The sequence below is a fragment of the Microplitis mediator genome, chromosome 11, assembly GCF_029852145.1.
Source record: "Microplitis mediator isolate UGA2020A chromosome 11, iyMicMedi2.1, whole genome shotgun sequence".
Lineage (NCBI taxonomy): Eukaryota > Metazoa > Arthropoda > Insecta > Hymenoptera > Braconidae > Microplitis > Microplitis mediator.
This window is the reverse complement of record NC_079979.1, coordinates 15,921,062-15,939,856: the sequence shown is the minus strand read 5'-3', so window position 1 is coordinate 15,939,856 and position 18,795 is coordinate 15,921,062. Positions and strand designations below refer to the sequence as shown.

The window sequence follows — 18,795 nt, the reverse complement described above, 5'->3', positions numbered from 1 at the left end:
TTTTCTCTCAACTTTGTTCTCGCTCCGGTGAAATATTAAAATAAACTATGCCGGAAAAGCGTGTTAAGGGTTGACTGCGCCTTAGTGGCTCACTGGAAATGTCCTGGGTAAAATAGGACAGAGCGCTCGTTGTAGTACAAAGCATACGCTTGCACAAAGTCAGAAAGTCACTGTGCCATGCACTAGCAAAAAATATATTACTCACCCGGTTATGACAGACGGAGAAAAAATGTAAACAAAAAAATTATAAAGGATTAGGTAGTCGTTATATTTACATTTTTTTTTTTTATTCCTCTGTAACTTTTTTTTTTATTCACTCGGCAAATAAACTAGACTTCCATGATGAACTATTTTTTAGTGTTACTAATTCTGATAAAAAAAAAAAAAACAATGTGGATCCAATTTTATTTTTTAATTTTTTTTGCTATTGAATTTCATACATCGAACGTGGGTCAATTTCTGTGTCAGTTAAACTTTCTATGCACGGAAGCTCTGGACATGTGAACTGAATTCGCGAAAAAATATATACCCTAATGTTAAATTCATAAAATAGTTTTTTAAATTAAAAACAAAAGTAAAATTTTTTTTTTAAATATTTATTTTATTTTTGTTATGCAAAAAAAAAATAAATGGCGAGTGAAATAACATGGATATGAAGGTGACAGGAATAAAATATGCGGAATAGTGTCATGAATGAACTGGCGTGTCAGTTTTTAGGAAAGTAATCTAAAAGTGCGCAAGCTATTTGTAGAGTAGTAAATGAGGCCGAGAATATGAAACAGCTCTACTACCATTTGCGAGAGATGTAATTCATTGTTGAATGACAAGTAATCCGGCCAGGTGGATACGAATCCAAGTTTTCATTTAAATAAAGATACGAAATTATGGAATATTTTTTTAAAAATAATTTGCATAAAATAATAACGAGTTTCTAATTTTTTATCTCAACAGGTCAGTCGTTTTCCGATGTCACAAGCATACTACTGTAATTTAATTAATGTTGAAAAGAAACGACAGCTTGTTTGCAAAAACGAAAAAAATAATAAATAAATAAACTGGCAAGTATAGGAAAATTGTTTTACTCAGTTTACTTAATTGTCGCGCGAGTTTGTAAAATGGTTTAGGTACTCAATAACACGCAAAACTGCCTTTTTGTTTCCATTACAAATTTCTAGTGTCAAAAAATCAGAACCACTTTTCAAAAGTCATTCACCTGCCTTAAACTTAATTATAAAATTATGGTAAAAAATGCTGACAGGATGTACTGAGTAAAAAAAAAATGTTCCAGATGTCAGAAATTATTTTCTTTTATTTCCTTTTAATTAAACATAAAAAAAATTTATAGTCAATGAATTGTCTACTATTTAAAATAAGCATCACTACAGTCCAATGTCATAATTTTTTTATAAAAAGACAGACATTATACATTTCAAATGTCAAGTAAACGTCATAATTCAGATATTACACTGTAAATAGAGCGGTGTTAAAAATGTATTCAATTTAACACTACGCTGTAAAAAATCACCGGGGTAAGTCCAAGCGGTGTAGGTATTAAAATCGGCGGTGTTAAATTTCGACACTGAAAGCAGTGTGAAAACGCCGCCACCGGTGTAAATATTCTAGACCGGTGTTAAAATAACGCCGCCGCCGGTGTAGATATTCTTTACCGGTGTTAAAATATTTTATTTTGTGAATATTTTTACTTACTCGATCACTATACTTGTTAATAAATGATATTTTTTATTAATTTTCATAAAGAACTGACATTTTTTGTGTTTTATAATCTTTAAAGTTAATACTTCAAGCAGACGCAGCTTACCCCGGTTTTACACCGGTATTATCTGTTTTTACAATGGTTTAACACGGGTATTTTAACACCGCCGAATTACGCCTCCTACACTGGTGTAATTTCATTTTAACACCGGGCGGAGTTAATATGAGTCCATTTTTAACACCGCTCTTTTTACAGTGTATAATTTAATTAATTAATAAAAACACTAATTCGCTATAGTCATCGAGTAAGTAAAAATATTCACAAAGTTAAATATTTTTAACACCGGGAAATTTTTTTAACACCAGTAAAGAATATTTACACCGGCAGCGGTGTTATTTTAACACCGCTTTCGGTGTTGAAATTTAACACTAAAAATTTTAACCCCTACACCGCCTGGACTAACTCCTTTTTTTATAGTGTAAGAAAAAAAAATTTTACTTGCACACACGAAATTTTTCGAATTCACCAGAAAAGTAAACAATGAAAAAAAAAATAATCAATAAATTTTATTAAAAAACTTGTTAAAAATTTTTCTGTTTACTGTCTTGTCTAGCAGCGCATTCCTTCATCATAAACTTGAAAGCATCAACTGGAATAAAATCAGGCTTCTTTACAACCTCGTCCTTAAACTTCTCATACTCATCCTGTTCTTTCAAAGAGCGCTGGTATTTTTCCATATCCTCCATAGCTTCGCGGCGTTTATTAATCTCCTGTAGTTCAAGCTGAGCTTGCAGTTCCTGTCGGTACCGTAGTGCCATTTCCTTTTTCTTATAAATGTCTTCGACGCAAGCAGCCGCCGCAAGTTGAGCATCTTTCCGACAGACCTCCCGCTCTTCTTTAACTTTTCTCCGTTGTTGAGCTTCCAAATCACGTTTGGCCTTGAGCTGATCATCTCTAGCTCTAATAATTTCATGTCTCAATCTCGCCTGGTGTTCTTGATACTGTTTACGTGCTAAATCACGCCTTGCCTCAATATCCCTCGCCGATTGTTCGATTATCGCTTCAACTTCTTCTTTTCTCTTCGCCTGTTCAGCCTTCAGTTCCTCCAAATACTTCATATAGGCACTTATTTCTTTCTGTAATTGAATTTTCGAATCGGAAATACGTTTTTTTTCTTCATTTATTTCTGCCTCGCTAATAAATTTCAATTTTTCCGCGACTGCTGCCTCCTGTTTCATTTTATCAGCAAACTGCTTTCGCGCTTCCGTCAATTGTTCCTCAAGATCTCGTTTAAGTTTCTCCCGTTTTAGTCTCTCAGCTTCTAAATTACGAACCTCTTCTTCCCTCACTTGCGCCCACAGATTCTCTAATTCCTGTCGCTCTTCTTCGCGTTGGCGACGCAATTCTTCCCCAGTTGATGATCGCGCGGCCATCTGTTGCGACAAAATGAAACCTGTTTCTCTTTCCCGCGCTCTGCGTTTAGCTAATAAATTATTTTCGCGTTGTTTTTGTGCTGCCGCTTCCTTAGACATTATTTCGTCCCACAGTTGGTCCAATTGTTTCTCTTCACGATGCCGTAAATCTTTTTCCAATATCTGAGCCAAGTTCGCGAACTTTACCCCGCGAGCTATTTCCCGCGACATTTTGTCCCGGGCCTCTGGGCTGTTTTCAAAGTACTGTTGCTGTCGCTTTGACGTTACTAGATGGCGTCGCTCTTCCTCTTCTCGAATGCGATGTAACTCATCCTGCTTGGCAGCTTCTTCAGCTCGAGTGTCTTTGCGCTTGTGATCTAGATTGACGAGCTCTCTTGACAATAAGGCTTCCTCTGATGAAATCATGTTGCGAAGCTTTGCACGGCGAATATTGATGTCTTCCTCGTTTGCTGATGTATCTTGTTACAGGAACAACATAACAATAGAGGTTAGAGATTGAAGGTTACAGGTCAGTCAATGTAATCTAATCTATAGGGCGGAGCTTTTGATTAAGTTTGAGAAACTAATAGGCATTTATATTATGCTGAGAATTAATATCATACAGGTAATTTAGGTCTTCTGTATATGATAGAGTACATTACTGTTAATCAAGGTAATGTGATAACTGAGGCAAAATGGACCATGGTGATATTTATCACTAATAAAATTTGTTTTTAATTATTCGAATAAAAAATATTTCAAAGCTAACATTTAACTTTATTATTAAAATCACGAATTAAAAATGTGGAACATTTTTTGTGTATAATTAACTATGGGTTGGAAATAATTTAAGATAATCAGAAAAAAATAATTAAAAAAAATTTTTTTCCTTTTAATTTTAAGACCAACAATGATGACTTATTTTTAAACATTAATATTCTTGAAACAAAATTTCCATACTTAATTTCATCTTAAGGGAAACTACTAGTGTGATCGCCCGAAAAAAAAATGAATTTTGGGAATTTTTTCAAAGAAAACTACTGCATGGAATGTTTTAATGTTTTAAGGATATATTTTTGGATATATAATGAATACAACATAAAATTTTAGGATCAAAAAATAAAAAATTCAGCGAGTTATTCACAATTTCATAACACTAAAAAAAAAGTCCTTTTACAGTGGATGAAATAAAAAAAACCAAAAAGTTTATTAAACTAGAAGGTATTTCTCGTACCATGGCCCTTGGGCTAAGAATAAAATTGAAATTTAACAAAATGGTGGAGTTTTTAAAAAAAATTTCAAATTTTGCGCGAAAATTTGATGATTTCTGGCCTGCCAAAATTACATTTTTGATTCGAACGGAAAACTGGAGATTCATGGTACGCAGTAACATTCCGAGTCAAAAAACAAATTCGGATTTAAGTCTGAAAGTTCTCAATGAGGTTTTTGAGGATCAAGAATAATTGTATCCACATTAGAACCTCAAAAGTCTCATTCGACGTATTCTTTCCCTTCCCTTTTCTATCTAACATTTTTCAAAGTCCGAAATATAACTTTTCATTCGTTGAGGATTTTGAGGTCTTACACGGAAAGAAATTTTCTTTTAAAATTACCGTTAAATTCACTGTAATCGTGGGACATAATGCGGCGCTTTTATTTATTACCATTTTTGAAATAAAAATTACGAAAAAATTGATTTATTTTATGGTAGACTTCATAAAATTTATCGAAAACCGAATAAAATTTACAGTAGACTACGGTAAAATTTGTTGAAAAAAAGTTAAAAATTATCTCACGTACCGACAAATGATTAGGTCGTGCCGGTCGTCCCACGATTACAGTGAATTTAACGGTAATTTTTAAAGAAAATTTCTTTCCGTGTAGTTATAATTTAAAACCGATAAATTATTTGTATTTAGACCTCATAGTTTTCATTGAAAATTTTGAGTACCAAAGTAGAGTTACTTTCTGGGCGGCAAATGAAGCATCAAAGGAATTGAGGCTTTTGAGGATTAAACTCGAATTTTTGTTTTGACTCGGGATATATAAAAGAAGCTGCAATTCGATCGAAATTCGCATCATCAAATCGATCGGATGATTTGTCTTCGCGTTATAACTGCAACAATTTTAAAAAATGTATTTTTGAGAACCGATAAGCGGCTGCTCTTCAGATGGCTGTAACTCAAAAAAACTATTCGAGATATGCACTTTAAATTTTAGTATGTTATTTTTGAAGCTGTAGACTATCGGATTATACAAAAAAAAATTGATTTTTTCAAAATTTCACACTAGTGGTTCCCCTTAACATAAGTAATTACTATAGAAAACTAAAAACTTACTTTTTTGAATGCAATCACGTATTTGATTTCTCCTAATAGTTTTATCAGTTCTGTCCTTCAACGTGAATGAATTTCGTGAATACTCGAGCTTTTTGTCGTCACACAAAAGCGCATTTGAATAAAATCTTGGATCTGTGGGTATCACCGAGTCGTACACTTGAGTATTAAGTATCCTATCACCTGATTGGGGATATTGAGGTCGTTTTATAGCGTTATTTCTACCGCCTCCTTGCAGCCGAAGCTGGTTTGTCTTGAGCTCGGGATACTTTGCACCAACAATCTGTTGACGTAATTTGTATCCAAGCGGAATAGTCGCGGTACCAACGACATCGCTGCGTTTCGTTTGATAGGTTTCCACTCGACTTGAGTCTGTTCTTGATCTTGCCAACACGCTCATCGTTCAATGTTAGTAAATGCTTGCTTGCTTACTTGCTTTACTACACTACCCCGAGCTTTCTGTATATATTGAGTATAGTATATAGTTATATAGTTGTTTATCAAGAGTTAAATTGAAGGAACGTGAGCAAGTCAATAAACCCTTGTTGACTGTGGTAACCGTAGCAACGAATACGCTTGATAAATTCGAAAGACCGTGTGAGTGCAATTATCCAACTGGTTTGAGTCGATATGTCAATACAGGAGACCATCGATGATTGTTTAAGTTTCGATATAAACAGTTGATTGGACGATTTCGGATTATACTAATTTACCTAAACTTAGTTTTTTTATTTTTCTAACTTAAATTTTACTGTGAGCCCTACCTGCATAAAAATACCATTTATGATAAATATATATGGAAAAATATGTAATCAATATGGGACCATATAAGTGGCCAAAAACGATATATATTTTCTTATATATGATATAGTAAGTTTTAATATAATTAATTAGGGGAAGGGGGGGGGGGGGCAAAAGGGGGTAGGGTAGGCAAAACGGGGTACGCCCAAAATTTGATAAAAAAAAATTTTATATTTTAAATGGTTTTTAAACATTCCAAAATCACTTCTGTAAATATAATTAAGCGTTACTTTGAATTTTTTTTTGTAAACTTTTTCAAAAATCAATTGTCAGTTGAAAAATATTAATGACGTTTGTTTTATAATAAAAACTATTAAAAATTTTTTTTCTTCTTTTGTCTCCAATAAACATGTAAAATACAATTTTTCTTCATGTAAATTACTTAAAAAAAAATTCAATTTAATCAAATTCGTTTAAAATCCAGAAATGTTTTTTTTTACCTTTTTTAGGGGGTACCCCACTTTGCCCGCAGAAATGAAAAATTTTTTTTTAACGGTAACTGAAAATTTCTTCTATTTACTTTGAATATCATTAAAAAAAAATCGGTCTGTCAGTTGACCCTGCGGGCCAGCCCCAAAACTTCCCGCTGTTTTCGAGCTCGCTGAGCTCGAAAACATTATTGTGAATATATTTTCGAGCTCTTCGAGCTCGCAAATACTTTTGTATGCCATTGTTTTGTAAAAAACCATTTTTTAGCATTTCTTTCTTCCACGATATCTCGCGAACGAATCAACCGATTTTGATGGTTGAGGTGGCAATCGACGCGTTTTATCAAGTTCTAAAGCTGGTCGAATTTTGAAATTGATTTACTCAGCCGTTTTTGAGAAATTTCAAAAAAACCAAGGAAAAAATTTTTTTTGAATTCTTTCGTCAACGGTTTCTCTTGAACGAATGAACCGATTTTGATGGTTGAGGTGGCATTCGACGCGGCTTATAGAGTTTTAGAGCTGATTAGATTTTGGAATCAATCCATCGAGCAAATTGGAAGTTATCCAAATAAAACATTTTTGAAAAAATTTTATTTTTGAAATATCTCTGAACGCACCCTACCGATTAAGTTCAAATTTCTACGGCCTCAAGACATTAACAAGCCGCGTCGAATGACACCTCAACGATCAAAATCGGTTCATCCGTTCAAGAGTTATGAATATTTACATACATACATACGTACGTACGTACGTACGTACATACGTACGTACGTACGTACGTACGTACACACATACATACACTCGGACATCATCGTGAAATTAGTCAGGATAGCTTCCTAGGACCTCGAAACGTCGACATCTGATGGAAATTCGATTTTCGTAAATCGGACCGAAACCAATAACTTCCCGAATTTTTGAAAATTTACAATTTTCTTAGCGGGAAGTTAAAAATATATTTAGCGTATTTGAGTCCTCGAAAACTTGGTATTTCCTTAAGTACCCCCTTTTGCCCCTCCCTCCCCTATGTATTGCATATATTGATAATTATATATGTAAATTTGTAAGCTAGCACACATATATATATATATATATATATATATATATATATATATATATATATATATATATATATATATATATATATCTATATATATATATATCTATATTAGACTGAGCCAAAAAAATCGACTATTTTTTTTTTTTAACGATACTGTGGAAATATTATTTGGGATGACCAAAAAAAATTATTGTGAAAATTTGAGCCCTTAATTTTGATATTAAGAGGTGTATCATCGCAATTTTTTATTTTTTTTTAATGAGTGGGTTTTTGTCTCATAACTCTCAAACCATCGAGATAAACGAAATTGACTCAGATACATTTTTTGAAGAAAATTTAATGCTCTACAAAAAAGATCTGATTGAAATTTTTTGTCAGATGAACCGTTTCCTTATAATCATGCTTTGAACATTGTTATGATTTTAAAATTTGATTGTTCAACTTTGGAATTTTGTAATTCATGTAAAAATAAGATTCCGGAAAAAGACAATGATGATTCTTGAAGAAAATTGAATGCTCTACAAAAAAAGTCTCTTAACAATTTTCGCTAAATTCACTCCTTCAAAAGTTATTCAAGGTTGAAGTTATGTAAAACGACTTCAATAATCTTGAATAACTTTTGAAGGAGTGAATTTAGCGAAAATTGTTAAGAGACTTTTTTTGTAGAGCATTCAATTTCCTTCAAGAATAATCATTGTCTTTTTCCGGAATCTTATTTTTACATGAATTACAAAATTCCAAAGTTGAACAATCAAATTTTAAAATCATACCAACGTTCAAAGCATGATTGTAAGGAAACAGTTCATATGACGAAAAATTTCAATCAGACCTTTTTTGTAGAGCATCAAATTTCCTTCAAAAAATGTATCTGAGTCAATTTCGTTTATCTCGATGGTTTGAGAGTTATGAGACAAAAACCCGCTCATTAAAAAAAAATAAAAAATTGCGATGATACACCTCTTAATATCAAAATTAAGGGCTCAAATTTTCACAATAATTTTTTTTTGTCATCCCAAATAATATTTATACAGTATCGTTAAAAAAAAAAAATAGTCGATTTTTTTGGCCCAGTCTAATATATATATATATATTCTGAACACAATGTTTGAATCTTATAACAGAGAGAAGAAGACAGAAAAGAATAGATTTTATTTATTCTTACATATATGGGGAGACTTATATGGTTCTATATATCGGAAAATATACAAAAATTTATAAAGTTAAATACATGGTACATATATCGTGCCATATAATGGTGAATTATATATGTATTCTTATTTGTTTCCATATATAAATAACATTTATTTTTGAATATATTAAAATTATAAGTTTTCAAATATATAAATAATATATTGAAGTTATACGGAAATATACACTGTAAAAAATCCGGAGTGAATTCGGAGTGAAATTAAATCCGAATTCACTCCGAATTCACTTCGCATTCACTCCGCCACTCGGAGTTCCGGAGTTTTGAAAAAAATCACTCCGCATGCGGAGTGAATTGGGAGTTTTTTTTTAGCGAAGTGATCTCGGAGTGACGCGGATTTTATTTCACTCCCAATTCACTCCGGTCCGGAGTTTTAATACTTAAATAAATTTATACTAATTTATATTAAACTGCTAAACAATGTGTGTGTGTGTGTGTGTGTGTGTGCGAGTGTGTGTTTGCGTGTATGTGTGTGTTTGGGTGTGTGCAGGTGTTTGTGTGTGCAGGTGTTTGTGTGTGCAGGTGTTTGTGTGCGTATGTGCGTGTGTGCAAATGTGTGCATATGTGCAAATGTGTGCGTGTGTGCAAATTTGTGCGTGTGTGCAAATGTGTGCGTGTGTGCAAATGTACGCGTGTGTGCAAATGTGTGCGTGTGTGCAAATGTGTGCGTGCGTGTGTGTGCGAGTGCGCGTGTGTGCCTAAATATGTATGTTCGTATGTGTGTGCATATCAGCTGATCAATAATGTAATACGCGAATTTTTACTTCGATTTTATTGAGTGGAGTTATATTTTATTAATAATAATTTCAAAACTCCGCTCCGGAGTGAATTTCACTCCGGAGGGATTAAATTAATAAAAAATTATCTACTCCGCGAAAACTCCTCTGCGGAGTGAATTTCACTCCGACGGGAGTGAATAATTAAAAATTCATTCACTCCGCATTCACTCCGGATTTAATCCGCATTCACTCCGCGAATTTTTTACAGTGTATGAAATCATATAAGAGGAAATATATATAGAAATATAATAAAATCGGCCAAAATCTATATATAGTTCTATATAAGATTTCATGTATTGTCACATATATATTTATATCTGTAACATATATTTTTTAATATATGTTTACCATATACGATATTTTCATGCGAGTGAGTAATTTCTTTTTAAGTTTTGTCTAATTTAAAAACATCAGACCCATGGGTCAGAAAATATTTTGGAAGACAAACTTTTTCGGGAACCAAGTCAAAATTTTCTTGAGCTAAGAGAATTTCTCAAGTTAAAAAAAAGTTACGCATTACTAGATTTTTAATTTTACAAGATGAAAAGTAATCAGGAAATATCGAGTTTGAGATCAAAAGTCGAATGTGAAGAAATACATAAAGCTGGGATGGGTAAAACGGGATTTTTTAAAAAATAGTTATCTTAAATAACGAGTGACATTGAGCATTATAGAGTTTATCTAGTTCAAGTAAAAATGTGTTGCACAACAGTGACGTCATAGAAAAGTTGAGAAAAACAAATTATTGAGATTAAATAATTTATAATTTTGAAAAATGTTGGAAATTTCAAAACTGTACACCTCAATCGCTCATTTTATATTTAATCATTACATTTATTTTATAATATTAATTAATTTTTTTCTATTATGAATTTTTATTCAACTTAGAAATTATCAATTTGATTTTTTTAATTTCTTATTTTCAATTAATTATCTACATTATTAAAAGAATAAGGAAAATTTCGTTCCCGGCATATCTATATGATAGAATTCGTTAATGTTATTAAATTTGGTACCGTTAGAAAGATCTTGACTTGAATTTGTGCCTTTTCATACTTTAAACTCTTTTTAATTGCCAAGTATTGAGATAAATAGATTTATCTATATCATTCGAATTACATTTAAATTACGCGAGAAAAAAGACGACCGTATTTATTTTCTGTAAATAAATTAATACTTTAATTATTCTGTCACTAAATTTGACTGAATGTCACTGAATACATAGATATATTATTGATATCGCGTTACTTACTCCAAAATGACAGATTTTTATACACTGATAGAAGAATTTATTAAATATTAATAAATTTATTTGTTTAGATGCCATAATTTCATTTATTAAATATCAATAAATATTTGTTAACAGTTAATAAATTATTGTTAGAGTGAATGTGTCTTTTTTTACGGTGCGCCATGAAGATCGTTCATAAACAAATAACGCTATAACCTTCCTTAATGAAGATACGATACTGAGAACTGAACATAATAAAATATTTTTGTGTTGAGTTTTAAATAAAAAAGTTTAAAGTGACCCATAAAGTTTTTTAAAAATTGATTGAAATGGATGTGTTGCTAAATTTATAGGGCCTAGGTGATCTATATCCAATGTTGATGAGTCAGTACAATTCATCGAATAAGATTAAAGTCTTCATACATATCGGAAACCTTTAAACTTATTAATATAAAAATAATTATCATTTTAGTTATATAGTTTTTCTCATTTTTCTGTAGAGCATGATATAACTGATTTAGATACTCTGAAAGAATCATAGAAAATAGCAGTGATGAAATGAAATTCATGTTATATCAAGCATGTTGTTTATCGTCGTAAATTAATTTAAGATATATTTCTGTAAATATTAATTTACTATCATACCTGTTATATTTTTTGAATATTTGTTGTTGAAAAAATATAAAAAAATTTCAATGAAACGAATATTATTTATTTATTTTATTATAATTATTTATTTCAGCTTTTAGAGCCTAGAAATAGGTCTGGGTACATATAATCTTACATAAATTTGTTTCTTTTACATTCTATTATGTATCTTAAATTAATTTTACTTTATACGATGCGTACTTTTTCTCTAAATTATTATATATTAATATATTAATATACTATATATTTTTTTTATAAGCATTTTCACTTTGTAATATCTATCAATAGTCTTTTATCAGTCTTTTAAATTCTTTTTAAGATCTTTTTCTAAATTCTAACTTTTAATTTTTGGTATCTACACTGTCTATCTTTAATTTATCACACACATAAATATCAAAACAATGAAGGACAATGCATTGCTGCTTATTCCCTTCATCACTCTTCTGCCCTGATTACACAACTGAATTCGATCGAATTAAACAGAATTAAATTTTTAATTCTATTAAATTCAGATAAATTCTGTTAATTCGGTACCTAACTTAAAAATGAATTCTGTCTTATTCGGTAGGAAAACCAGAATTTGTCCAAATTAAAACGAATTTAAATAATTCTATTCGGTTTAATTCTGATTAATTCGAAAATAATTCTCCAATTTCTGGTTCAGTATCCGAATTAAACTGAATTAAAACGAATTTGAAATTTTTAAATCGGTTTTATTCTGTTTGATTCAAATTCAAATTTTCAATTCAGTTGAATTCTGTTTTGCAGAATTCGACAGAATATAACAGAATGAAAATTTTTAATTCGGTCGAATTCAGTTGTTTAATCAGGGTGATTTCTTTCCCGTTTCTTTGTCCTTCCTCTGTATATCACGTTTCTTTTTTTCTATTTCTTTTAACCAGATAGCTGCCTCTTTTAGCCCTTCATTACTCAATATTTCTTCAATTGATAGCGCTGTTCTCTTTACTTCGCCACATTCTTTCCACCAGTATTCTAATCGGTCTTGTCCCTTGCCACAAAGCCAGCATGTCCTTTCTTTATCACTTTTCCACATCTTGTTAGCTTCTTCTAATGTCCCACACCTTGCTTTTGCTATTATAACGTAGTTTTCTTTATATGCTCTCTCTAGGTATGCTGGTAGTTCTCCTGTATGTATTGAAACGAATATTACCTATAAATATTTTTAATTTACATTGTAAATTATTTTAATTTATGTTACTCTAATAATTTTCACCGCAAAAAAAAACTCTGTAATTTATTACAACTATTTTTTTATGATTCATTTTATTTTTTTTATCAAAAAACTATAAATCGATCTCATCTAATTAAATTCTATTATTTATTGAAGTTATAAGGTTACAAAAAGTGACAAAGTAGAGCTTTTATGCTCACTTTTTATTTAATTGCCTTAATAAATGATTTATTAACAGTTAATAAATATTTATTAATAATTAACAAATATTTATTAATAGTTAATAAATATTTATTGACTATTAATAAATGTTTGTTAACTGTTGATAAATATTTATTAAATCATCTCTGTTAAAAAATGTCTGCTATATCACACCCGGGAAAAAAAGTTCTTATATGATCATATATAAATCATGTAAAAGTGACTCATATAAAATCATATAAAGTTTTATAATGAAATTGGTCCTATAAAAACTTATATGACTTTATAAAATCTTATATAATCATATAAAATCTTATATAATCATATAAAGTTAGATATACCCGGTAAAAAATGATTTTACCTAATCATATATACAATAAATTTTATATGATTAGATCTCAAAATTGGCACGATTTGATGATATATAATTATATATAATCATGCATGAACAAACAAAAAAAAATAAAAAATCTGTCTATCGGTTGACCCTGCGGGCCAGCCCCAAAACTTCCCACTGTTTTCGAGCTCCTCGAGCTCGAAAACATTGTTGTGGATACATTTTCGTGCTCTTCGAGCTCGAAAATACTTTTGTGTGCCATTGTTTTCGAAAAAAACCGATATTAGCATTTCTTTCTCCCACGATATCTTAGGAACGAAATGACCGATTTCGATGGTTGAGGTGGCAATCGGCGTATTTTATTGAGTTCTAGAGCTGATAAAATTTTGAAATTGTTTGGTTCAGTTGTTTCGAAGATATTCGCAAAAAACCGTTTTTTACCATTTCTTTTGCTCGCGATAACTCTCGAACGAATTATCCGATTGAGATGGCTAAGGCGGCAATCGACGCGTTTTATCAAGTTCTAGAGCTGATTAGATTTTGGAGTTGATCGTATGAGTCGTTTCTGAGAAATCAATAAAAAGCCAAAAAAAAAAAAAATTTTTCAATTCTTATTCTTTGTATAACTTGTAAACTACATGACCGATTTACCCCAAAATCTAATAAAGACTAAGTTTTGGTGAGCTCTTTCGATCCCCACCAAGTACGTTCAAATCGGTTCATCCGTTCCAAAGATATCGTCGGACAAAAAAAAGTTCACACACACACACACATACACACGGACGTCCATCCGGGAATAGTCAGAATAGTTTCCTAGGACCTCAAAACGTCGACATCTGATGAAAACTCGATTTTCGAAAATCGGACCGAAACCAATAACTTCCCTTTTTTGAAAATTTGCAATTTTCTTAGCGGGAAGTTAAAAATATATGAAAATACAAGAAAACGCCCAGTACACATATAACCAAAGAAAACATTCGTGATTCGCATTAATCATATATATCTTGTTCAGTGGACTTTCCCGGAAATTACAGTTTCAAAATGACAACTTTCACGAATGGCTCTAGGCAGTTCAATCATTGTACTCGAGCTCGCCCAAGCGACGTTTGAGTTGTTTCCGCAACTGAGGACTTTGTCGTTTCCTAGACAAGAGCCCGTAGCATCACGCAAACCGAGCTATCAACACCACTACCAACCACTGATTCCTATTCCGCCAGTACATCATCTCTGTTAAATCCTCATGCCCCTCTTCGACACATTCCTCCGGACTCTCCACAGCCAAATCAAACACTCCGTCAACGAGTGCTAGCGGTAACGGAATAGAACTAGGAATGGGAATAGGACAAATCTACCACGCACAGCGGTCACAGTTTAAACAAACTTTGAACAACGATCTACAATTCACAATCCAGAATCCACATCCACATTCAGACTACAGTCCTCAGAGTTTCCATTACTTTCCTTCTAACCGTAACCTCATTTCTCTGATAACAATTTAACATCCATGATCACATTCTGCTTCAACAATTGTTTTGTACCTTTACCTTTTACCCTTTCCTCTATTCTCTCATCCCAACTTCTAATTATCCATTGCGTCTATTCATTTAACGAAACACAATCAACATAATTAAATAATTATTTCAAATTTTAAATACTTATTTAGTGTAATTATTTATAATTAACCAGCCCGTGTTGAATTTCCTTGCAAACTGATCCATATTAAATTTTACGGTGTAGACTTACAGTTCGTAAGATTTTACAGCGTAGTCAAAGGAAAGAAATAATAAAAAAGAAAGTAAGTCTTTAAAGACACGTGACACTTCCAATTTTATCCATTTTCCTTTGTTTATATTTTTTTAATGGCCAACGGAGAACTGAAGCAGCCATCGCTGTCTCGAAAGCAAACGTAATAAGTAGTTGAGTTGTGATTTTATCCTGAGGTCATCTTTGTTGTTTACAAGGACCTGGTTCCTAACTACAGACAACAGTTTTCATTAGACATCTAGCTGGCAGGCAGATGTAGGGTCGGAAACTTTTTTAGGGGCTTCATAGACAGGAAGTGAGTGCCAGAGTGGAAACAGTGAAATAACGAAACCCTGACTAATAAAGGAGTTTATGACTATTGTTGGAGTTGAGTTTAGAGTATAGAGTAAAAAGTAATATGCTCTATAGTCGATGGTAAAGTTAGTATTTTAGGGATTTAATGCGGTGAAATCTGGGCAAAGTGGTCAAGCCTTAAACCTTAAGCTTGGGAGCGATAGCTCGCGTATTGTAGGACGGGCAATATTAGCGCAATCTGCAGCTCGTCCAAACAACCGCAAACTGCTGGCTGGTGTAGCGGAAACTGGAGACTGGTTGCTGGAAAGAGGGTGCTGGGTATTGGGTAGCGGCAAGGTTATATAGAGTGTTTTCTCTTTCAACTCCTGTAAAGTCGTAAAATACTGGCGTTGTCGAGGCTGCGGTCGAGACAGTGGCTTTTTGTATATATTGTGTTTCTCAAGTATTAAGCTGAGAACAGAAGCACCACAATATCTTGATACGTGACGCTGGGTTCAATTGGAAAGGGTCAAAATTTTTAATTAACTTTTTTGTCAAAGTTCCCATCAGCGATATTTATTTCATTATTACACTAAAAAAAATTGGGAGTAAATTCGAAGTGGTTGCAGACTTTATTTCAATCCGATTTACCCCCGTCACTCGGAGTTCCGGAGTTTTTAGAAACAGTCTGGATAAGGAGTAACCCTTGTAGGAAAAAAATATTAACAACGGGGTCGGTCTTGGCACAATACTGGGCTACCCAGGCTCGGCCGCCAAAGGTTGGTCCGAGATCCAACCAAAATTGAAGTGACGAGCCTCGGTTCGCCAGTCTTGGGCCAAGATTCAGCCAATACTCAAATAACAAGCCCTGGTTTACCAGTCTAAATAAAAAATGGTACCTAAAAACCTCTGGCTTCTATGTATAGTATAACAGCCTAGTGGATAAGACACTTGCCTAGCAGCCATGAAGGACCAGGTTCGAGACCCAGCAAATGCAAAAAAAATTAGTCTCGCCGATCTACCTGATTTCTCTGTGTACAAATTTATTTGCATATGTTACCATCACGCACATGTCTACTAATATTTTTTTTTTTTAATTTATTTTTAATAAGTATAGGTGCTTACTTAGCAATAGTCTTGGCACTATACTGGCTCTCGATATTGGGCCAATACTAAGATGCAGTCTTGGAACGATACTGTCATTCAAACTTGGCTCGGTGTTATCATTTCGATGCTTAGACAGACTTGGGCCAAGCTTGGATTTCAAGCTTTCCCCAGAGTTAATAAGTCTTGCGCCAAGCCTCGGCCAAGCTTCGGCCTATTGATTTTTCCTATAAGAGAAATAGGGAGTTTGCTTTTTCAGCCGAGTGATTTCGGAGTGATCTAGATTTTATTTAAATCGGCATTCACTTAATTTTAATTTTTATTATTAAAATAAACTCCCCTTCGGAGTGAATTTCACGAGGGGATTAAACAAATAAACAGTCATCATTCACTCCGGTGATTTTTTTTCTTGCTGAAAAGTGATCCTCTATTCAAATTAGACATTGGCCGCATTCTCTGAGCCAGCAGTTTACTCCATCCATTTTCACAAACCGTAAATAAGTATTTTTAAACAAATAAAATTTTTTTTTGTCTCGAAAATGGCGTTTCGTTTTGTCTCGAATTCCCCTGTATCCCGATCAGATAATTTTTTCTAGTCACAAATAGATTGTCGTATTTTAAAAATACTATAGAGAATGAAATTAGAGCTACAGAGTCCCGAATGTGAATCCAAACAAAAGAAAGGGGGTAGTAGTGATGGTTGATGAAGATCAATGTGAATGTGGCCAAAATCCAAGTAGCATTGTGTTAAAGCATCTCTATTGTCCTTCAACGCATTGTATAGCCTTATCCTGTCCCTTTATCTCTCCAGAGCTATATACTGCATTTACACGTGGTCAGCACACGTGTACGAACCCGTGCTCTATAAGCTAACCTAGTTCTCTTAATCCGGGCACAAGAGGCTAATTTGCCGGTTAAAAAAGGTGTAATTGCGTCAGTAAATTATATTTTCATACTCATAATAATTCAAGTTATTAAATTTAATTTACTAGTGTTCTGTTAATCCTTGACTTGACTCGATTATTTAGTAAGTAAATTAGCGAATTAGCGTTTAAATGAGGCAAAATAATTGTCGGCGATTTAAAAAAAGATGAAGATGTTGTTAATTGATGATGAGTGGGCCTAGATGAAGTCTAGGCCTGTTGGACAATAAATTGAAATAGTTGTCAATAAATTATGAGGAAGACAGTGCTCTGGTATTGGCTCGAGTTATGGATGACCCAGGAACTGGCAACGCAACAATAGCCGCGTCTCTCTCTTTGACCTCTTCCGTAGTTTGCTAACCTTACCCATCTCCGTAAATCCCTTTCTCCACTTTCCTCTGTCCGAGTATGGAACCTAGAGTTACTATATGAGGTATAGTGTGCTCTAACTAGTCCGGAGCTGTGTCAATGACGGACTATGGTTAATTGCCCAGCATCCATATTTCACCAAGTCGGGCTCTGTTCTGCTCCGGGTATCAACGGCCGCAGAACACTGAGATTACAAGCTCAGATGATCAAGAGATTAGGTTTAGATATTAACTCAAGTGTAAACTCAGAGGATAATGAGGTTAAAAATTCGATCTACATATTTATTAATACATTATATTAATTAAAATAATTAATTATTGTTATTAATTAGAAGACAAAAGGGCCAGAAAATGACGAAATCTAGAAGAACATTATCGTCATACCAAAAAGAAACTAGGATATCGTGATTTTTATCGGTTTTTTTGGTTTTTCTCTAATATTTGCAGTTTGACCCCAAATTCTGACCAGATTCATGTTCAGTCTGACACCCAGTACACACCACTTTTCTGTGTGGACCTGTGTTATTTAAAAATTTTATTATAAATTGGAAAAATCATAAGGTACCCACGGGTAATAAGGCCTAAGTGACAAAAATGATATTTAAAATAACCGCCTCCGCTAGAGGCTACTCGGAAACTATGGACTTTAGTGACTTGACTCATAGGACTTTTTTTGAAGGGAATAAAATTTCCTATAAAATTTCTATTAACATTTTTGATGTACTTTTATTGGTTTATGTTTTGCAAGCCAAAAAAGGTCAATTTCATAGAAAAAATGAGTTCCGCAACGGACACAAGTGAAATAGCTGGAATTACAGCTAAGTAACTTAGGCACTTTTGAAGAACACCAAATGCCCTACAATTTGCGACCAAAACCGCTTTGATATCATGAAACGCAGCTGAGCATTAGAAAGTTAAAAAAAAAGTAATTTAATTTACGTGTATTTTAAATGGGAAATCTTTGAAATCAAATGGCAAGTACTTAGCATTGGAACTAAGAGCTCATATTTGGTGAGAATT

At 32.8% G+C, this 18,795-nt stretch overlaps 1 protein-coding gene across 1 annotated transcript; it reads right to left on the bottom strand.

The window, feature by feature from the left end:
- Positions 1 to 1,531: 1,531 nt before the first annotated feature.
- On the bottom strand, positions 1,532 to 5,862 carry LOC130677004 (trichohyalin-like). The gene is made up of 2 exons (XM_057483521.1): positions 5,466 to 5,862; positions 1,532 to 3,605 (listed from the first exon to the last, which is right to left on the bottom strand). The coding sequence occupies exons 1-2, from the start codon at positions 5,860 to 5,862 to the stop codon at positions 2,296 to 2,298; spliced, it is 1,707 nt and encodes a 568-aa protein (XP_057339504.1). The 3' UTR covers positions 1,532 to 2,295.
- Positions 5,863 to 18,795: the final 12,933 nt, after the last annotated feature.

Bases quoted from the DNA above. Each gene is read 5' to 3' on its own strand.
- LOC130677004 (XM_057483521.1), bottom strand. From the start codon at position 5,862: ATGAGCGTGTTGGCAAGATCAAGAACAGACTCAAGTCGAGTGGAAACC. The intron at 3,606-5,465 runs GTAAGTTTTTAG...TCCTGTAACAAG, and splicing joins ACGTGATTGCATTCAAAAAA to ATACATCAGCAAACGAGGAA.